The sequence below is a fragment of the Fragaria vesca genome, linkage group LG3 (genome assembly GCF_000184155.1).
Source record: "Fragaria vesca subsp. vesca linkage group LG3, FraVesHawaii_1.0, whole genome shotgun sequence".
Lineage (NCBI taxonomy): Eukaryota > Viridiplantae > Streptophyta > Magnoliopsida > Rosales > Rosaceae > Fragaria > Fragaria vesca.
In genome coordinates, this window is record NC_020493.1 from 680297 (window position 1) to 687639 (window position 7343).

Sequence of the window (7343 nt, forward strand, 5' to 3'; positions counted from 1 at the left end):
TTCTCTTCTTCTCTCTCTCTCTCTCTCTCTCTCTCTCTCTCTCTCTCTCTCTCTCTCTCTCTCTCTCTCTCTCTCTCTCTCTCTCTCTCTCTCCCTCTCTCCCCCAAAGATCTTAGTTGCTGGTTATTTTTAACTTACTGAAGTTGCTTCCAAACTTAATGAATTACTCTTTGAGTTCCATTTTCTTTTACCAAAGATCGGCATACTATGATTTTAAAGAACAAATTTTATTACCAAAGATGTGCAAGAAGCGGTATGATTATCATAATCTCTGCATTTGGAGACAAACTGTTAAATTGTTTTTTTGCTGTTGTTGTGTCAATCATTAGGGATGATTTAAAGCTCTTTAAAGGTTTTACTCAATGGTGCTAAAAATCTACTATCTTTGTATAACATTTTCCGTATTCCTTTAAATGCTTAAATGTGATGAAAGTAAAGTTTTCTATGTTAACTCAGATGAATGTCTCAGGGACTTAAAAAGTATGAACAAAGGAGCAAGGGAGCTTGTCACTTGCCTTCAAACAATTGATGACAACATCCATCTTGAGGTACTATATGAAACATCTTTTGGTCTATACTATTTTTGTGGACGATAGAATCGTGAGTTTCCTATTTTTTCATTGTGAATCTTTTGGTCTATGTTTCTATGGGAATGAAATAGTTGCACCAAAGATGAAACAAAATTGTTGGCATGCGTGTATGCAGATTTCTTCTGACTGGTATGAAGTTATACATGTCTCAGGCTCCTAGCTTTGAATTATTATATTGGTCAATACAGTAGTAGAGTACATTTTGGATTTTGGATTTTGGAATTGTGGTTTCTGTAGGTTACTTATTTTGGATCTTAGATATGTATTGATGGATATTTTATATACAATGGTCAATACAGTGGTTGGATGATTTTATGAGATTTTGGTTTGTATTCCATATCTATTTTTTAGTTGCTATTGTTTATTTGGTAAATTAGTAGGACATACAACACATTAATGACAATCCAACATTGTCTAATGAAAATGATTATACAACCAATTATTTTGTAATGTAACGTTGTGTGAGTATATATTCACACAATACCTATTAACAAAAATCATGTCTACTTTTTAACAATCAAACAACCATGCAATCGAGAAAATCTGTTGTATGAACATCACCTCACACAATAGTTTTTATGTCGAAAGCTGTTGTGTGAATGCCGACATATATTATCGAGAGCAACCTTGACATTTGTCAACATACGTTGATGAGATCTGTCGATATTCACACAACAACTCTTAAAAGGAACAGTTGTGTGAGTTAACAATTACATAAGGGTTTTTATTGAAAAAACTGTTGTGTAATTCTCGACAGATATCATCGACAGCTGCCGAGAAGCAGCTCGACATGTGTCGGCATGTGTCGATAATATATGCCGAGACTCACACAACAACATTTTACAAAAAACCATTATGTGATTCTTGGCATATTTCATCGACATATGTCGACAGCTGCCGAGAAGCAGCTCGACATGTATCGGCAGCTGTCGATGATATCTGCCGAGAATCACACAATGGTTTTTATTGCAGCGTTGTGTGTCAGTTAGTCAGACAAGCTCTTTTTAGCCGTTGTGTGACATATTGATCAGACAGTGATCGGATTAACAACGGATTTGACCTTTATCAGATGATGTTTTTTTTTCTTGTCGTGTGATGCATTATCTGGCATAGTGTGAAAAGATTTTTCTTTAACCATGGACTAGTTTCAACATAATCAAAGAATGATGCGTTTGTTCTGTGTAGCGCATAGAAAGGAGGAAGATCACGACCAGTCCATATATTTCTGAGTTAACATCAAGTTAACGGTGTTTAGACAAAAATCTAAAAAATTATTAGTAAAGTGACATGTTTGTTTCAACAATGTCAACGGTTAAGACCGTTAGATTATATATATAAGAATATAAAAGTAGAGCATATTCTTCACATGTCTATTCTTCCTCCCCTATTCTTATTTCAGAAAAGTATACTGTAAATTCACTTTACTTTCAAAAATTAAAAACATATTTTAATCAATAGAGCCCAAGGCCCATCTTTTGACTATATATATATATATATATATATATACACACACACACAGTCCCATTCCAGAGTGGGATCCCGCTTTGAAATTAAAGTGCGGGACTCCTTATTTCGCTCACTTTCAAGTCGTATTTCCACATCTCAACCGTACAATGTCTAAACACAATGTGTAGATCATTCATGCAAAGTTTCATCAAATTTGAAGATCATTTTTGATATGTGGTACCGTGTGGGAGTGGAGTAGATTTAGGAAGTTTTTTTATTTTATTTTTTGTGATATCTCTGCAGATTCAATTTTTTATATGGGCTAGTCTACCTATATATACTTATTTTATAAATCCCTACCCTAAAATATTTATAAACAACCAAAAAAGTAGCCTAGAGAACCCAGTACTATGTTCTGTCCTTGTTGGTTTGGCTACTCACTTACTCTGGCATTGTAGACGCCTCATCCGTAATTGGCAGGCTCTTAAACGACATCATGTCGCATTAGGTACGTGTAGTATGTATTTCCTCAATTAGTTTCCTTTTTGGCAAAGATTTCCTCAACTGAGTAACTATATATCAGGTTGGATCAAGATCCTCTCTCCTTGGCTGAAGCTGCTTTTAATCTTGGCCCTTCATTAAATATCCAAAGGCCAGCAGTGAGCCACCTCAGCATTTGGCTATTAAATACTCAAAAAATGCATTCTCCTAGGCAGACGGAGCATTCTACCGTCCAACACTCCAACCCAATGAAATTATAAAATATATAATGAATTGAAATTTATTTAGTTCTTATGATTTGAAGTCGACATCAGATTAAAATAAAACCATAAGAACTATTTGGATGAAAATCGTGACTTTAAGGACTATTCAGATTAAAATAAAACCATAAGGACTAAACAGATGTCGATTTCAAACCACAAGGACTATACAATATTTTACCATATATTTCCCTACTGTTGCTATTCTTCAGCCAACTCCAGCCTCTTTTCTTCTTCCTAAACAAATACCAGCCTTCTCTCCTCCATTTACAATGCACAACAATAGTTTCTTTCCAGATTTGTTATTCTCTTTTTCCTTTTCAATTCTTTTTGAAATTAAATAATGGGTTGGAAGGGAGAGAAAGAGTTGATTAATTTGTGAGGCTCTGCAAAATTATTTGAAGGCTCTGGAAAATGATGATTCTCTTCTCCAAACCAAAGCTACTCTATGAAACTATTCTCTACTCTTTACTACTCTTCAATCTGCATAGTTTGATTGAAGGGGTTTGGAGAAGACCAGGTTCCTCCATTCACACCAAAAAAATCATTTCAAATCTCACAAATAAATCAAAACCTTAAAAACCCAAATCACTGAACCCCTTTTCACCATTCAATCTGATTTTTTTCTTTTTGTCGAGACTCATCATCATAATGCAGATTTGAAGATCTTCGTGATCTACCTTATTACTTCAACATGAATACGAATGGATTTAATATAAGAAGAAAATATAAGAAATTTGGTAGCCAAAGATAAATGAATTTAAATCAGGTCTGCAATTCATGGTTGAAGGGAGAAACTTGAAGAAGAAGAAGAAGAAGAGTTTCAGATCGAATAGAAGAAGAAGAAGAAGAAAAGGCAACGACAGTTTTGACGTCGTTTAGCTAGAAATCCCAAATTTTGAGTAATTAATAGTCTTTGGCTGAGGTGTCAGAATTTAGGCCTTTAGATTTCGGATCAACGGTCTGTATTTAAAGTCAAGGAAAGGGGTGATCCTTGGTTTTTCTATGAGGTTTTGATCGTTATTTCCTTTAAAAGAAAGTATTTTACATTATTTATTAGTATCGCTATATAACACGGATATCTTATCTACCTTCATTTCTATGTACAGGACCGACCTGGCCGGGTTCATGAGTTCATTTTTTTAAGCCCAACCCGACCCATTACAATAACATGTTTAGGCCGGAACAAGCTATTAATAAGCTTGAGTCGTGCCAGGCCACTTTTAAACATGTTGTGCTTGTGTTTAGCGGCCCATTTGCCATCTCTACGCAAAAACCTAATAAGAAATATGGAGAGATGCAAGATTTTGCTATCTGCTTCCCATTATCAAGGAACCATCGATCAATCCTTTATGGTGCGGTGGGGTTTTGTCATTGAAAACCATTGTTATGGATCTTTTCATTGTAATAATGTTGTGTTGTCTCGGTGTGTCAAATGGTCTTGGTTTAAACAATTCAACTAGATTTTTGACTTGAAATTTGAAAAATGTATCTATGGAGTTAGTCATTAAATATTGTTATATTAATGTAGGGTGTGTTGTCTAGTCTTGGTTTAAACAATTCAACTAGATTTTTTACTTGAAATTTGAAAAATGTATCCATATGGAGTTAGTCATTAATATTGTTATATTAATGTAGGGTGTGAGGAATGGTCTTGGTTTAAACAATTCAACTAGATTTTTTACTTGAAATTAAAAAAATGTATCCAAGAGGTGTACGTCCCTCATAACTCAAAAGAATTAATGATGGACAATGCATCAACTTCAATTTCCAGCTTCCGAAATCCAAAATGCATTGCAGAACGAAGACCGTGCATCAAGGGCTGAAAGGCCAGAGTTTCTACTGACCTCGATCGAAGGTAAGTTAATTACCAAAGTCAAGGCCGGTCTTGAGCTTTATGATGCCTAGGGCGAAATTTTTTTGAGTGCCCTATCACTCTAAATAGCATTAGTCATCGGAATGAATTTGTAATTTCAAGTTATTGACTAAATGTTCACCATAAACATTTGTCTTTTTAACAAAATATCTATCTAAAATCCATGTTAGGATTGAATAAATTATTTTCTTTATTTTCCAACAAAATCAAATAAGCAAGCCAAAACACTAAATTTTGATATAAATACTTAGGGCATAGATAGTAAAACCTAGAAGCATCGTGCACCTAATACAAATACAAAAATTCAAGTAACCCAATATGTATCAAAATTGAAGGACACTCAAATGATCCTATACCTATTTTGATTTGTACCTCAGCAAGCATCGATGGAAAGCCAAAGTGTTGATATCGTAGAAGAATATAATAGAGGAAAATTCAGTTTAGTACCTTGAACTTTAGTGTTAAAATCAGTTCAGTTTCTCGTTTCCAAAATCCATCTTTTTAGTCTCTTAACTCTCAAATGACTACATTTTAGTACCCTGAACTTTAGTGTTAAAATCAGTTTAGTCTCTTGTTTTGAAAATCCATCTTTTTAGTCTCTTAACTCTCAAATGACTATACTTTAGTCCAAATTTTGATGTTGGCAAAACCCTTAAATTTACATTCAAGCTTATCAGTAAAAGCTATTGCATAACAACCAAATAGGTGCATAATTCTGTAAAATATTAGACAATCAAACTTAGACAACACCTGAAGTCATTTTCGGAGTCAACATCAAAATTTGGACTAAAGTGTAGTCATTTGAGAGTTAAGAGACTAAAAAGATGAATTTTCGAAATGAGAGACTGAACTGATTTTAACATCAAAGTTCAGGATACTAAACTGAATTTTGTTCAATATAATATATAGAGAGGAGAAATAGTGGGGGACTGCAAGTGATGAGAAGAGGTTAAAGGATTGAATAATCATTCAAACTAATTTAAAGAAAATCGCTTGATTCCAAGAGACGGTAGAATATTAACCGGGGTGGGTGCAACTAGAAGAAGAAGAAGAAAAGACCAAGTTTGCAACGGTTTGCGTTTTGCAAATTTCATTAATATTCTAGTTTATATCTTAGCTTGGGTGCCCTGTGCAGTCGCCCTGGCTGCCGTGCCCTAGGGCCGGGCCTGACCAAAGTCCAAACTACATGCAGGCAATTGCTGTTGTGACACTTCTTAGTCCTCAACACGTACACATGACGTGTAGATGTCTCTCCCCTCCCCATATGCATGCATGGGAAGCAAATTTGCTCCATGCATGGGCCTGTTTCAAGTTTCTATCCTTCCACAGCAACGTTGATTAATCAGTTTCCTTGACTACACGTTGATATTAGGAGAGAATTTTCCCGTTGTTTCTACTACATATATGCTATCAAGTAATACCCAACATGCCAAACTGATCTAGTTCATCATATAGCTAGATTTAAAACTAGGAATCTATAGAATGTCTTTCCAACTTCCTTCAGCAGCATCTCAAGCCCCAACCCCAAATGCCGCTGCTCATGTCATGCGACGTTCAGTTAACTTCAAGCCTAGCATATGGGGAGAACATTTTCTGTCGTATGATTCCATGGTAAGATAAACAAGAACTTTTCTAGTTAACTACTAGCTTCATCAACATTACTAGCTAATTACTTGGTGAATTATTATGACCATTATTTGAACTTAATTTCATGGTGCAAATTTGATGTCATCACACAACTCATCTATTCTTCAATATGCTTGTACGTGTAGGAAGTGGATATCATTCTGGAGCAACAGGTTCAACAACTGAAGGAAGAAATCAAGAGGATGCTTATGGATCATGTCAAGGACGATTCACAAAAACTAAGCTTGATTGATGATATTCAACGCTTAGGCGTGTCATACCATTTCGAGAATGAGATTTGTGAAATTTTGCAGCAAATATTTGACAAAGACCATGTTTCATATGATGACGTTCTTCATCAAAATGATTCCGACCTTTATGCAGTTGCTCTTCGTTTCCGATTGCTCAGACAGCAAGGGCACAATACTTCCTCTGGTATGTCGATCATCATGATATTGTCTAAGGTTCATTTTGTTCCTTGACCTAATCAGTTACATATATGGTATCATGAAACAGACAAGTACTTCAGCAACTTGAAGGACAATGATGGAAAGTTCAAGGAATCACTTGTCAATGATATAAAAGGACTACTAAGCTTGTACGAAGCTACGCATCTTCAGATACACGGTGATGATATACTAGACGAGGCACTAACCTTCACCACAACTCATCTCGAGTCTGCAACACGCCGCGGTTTAAGCTCCCCACTTTCGAAACAAGTAACTCATGCCTTGTATCAGCCACTCTGGAAGGGCATGACAAGGATAGAAGTGAGCCATTACTTAGCTATCTACCAGGAAGACAAGTCTCATAATGCAACTCTTCTGAATTTAGCAAGGCTGGATTTCAACCTACTGCAGCAACTCCATAAAAAAGAACTATGTGAACTTACAAGGTTAGTTTAACCGTCAAATTATATATATATATATATCAGTCCCCTTCCATTGAGGGATCCCTATTTTTGACCACTTTCTAGGGATAGGGCATTACACCACTTCCCAATTGAATTTTTACATCTCCACCGTTCATATCTTAGGTCTATAT

At 35.4% G+C, this 7343-nt stretch overlaps 1 protein-coding gene across 1 annotated transcript in view; it reads left to right on the plus strand.

Moving 5' to 3' along the window:
- The first annotated feature begins 6155 nt into the window (after nucleotides 1–6155).
- The window catches only part of LOC101303103 ((-)-germacrene D synthase-like), a 2743-nt gene continuing 1555 nt past the window's right edge, over nucleotides 6156–7343 (plus strand). Inside the window, exons 1-3 of the mRNA XM_004295241.1 lie at nucleotides 6156–6284; nucleotides 6446–6734; nucleotides 6816–7194. Coding sequence (XP_004295289.1) covers nucleotides 6156–6284; nucleotides 6446–6734; nucleotides 6816–7194 — 797 coding nt within the window. The remainder of the gene's footprint in view (nucleotides 6285–6445; nucleotides 6735–6815; nucleotides 7195–7343) is intronic.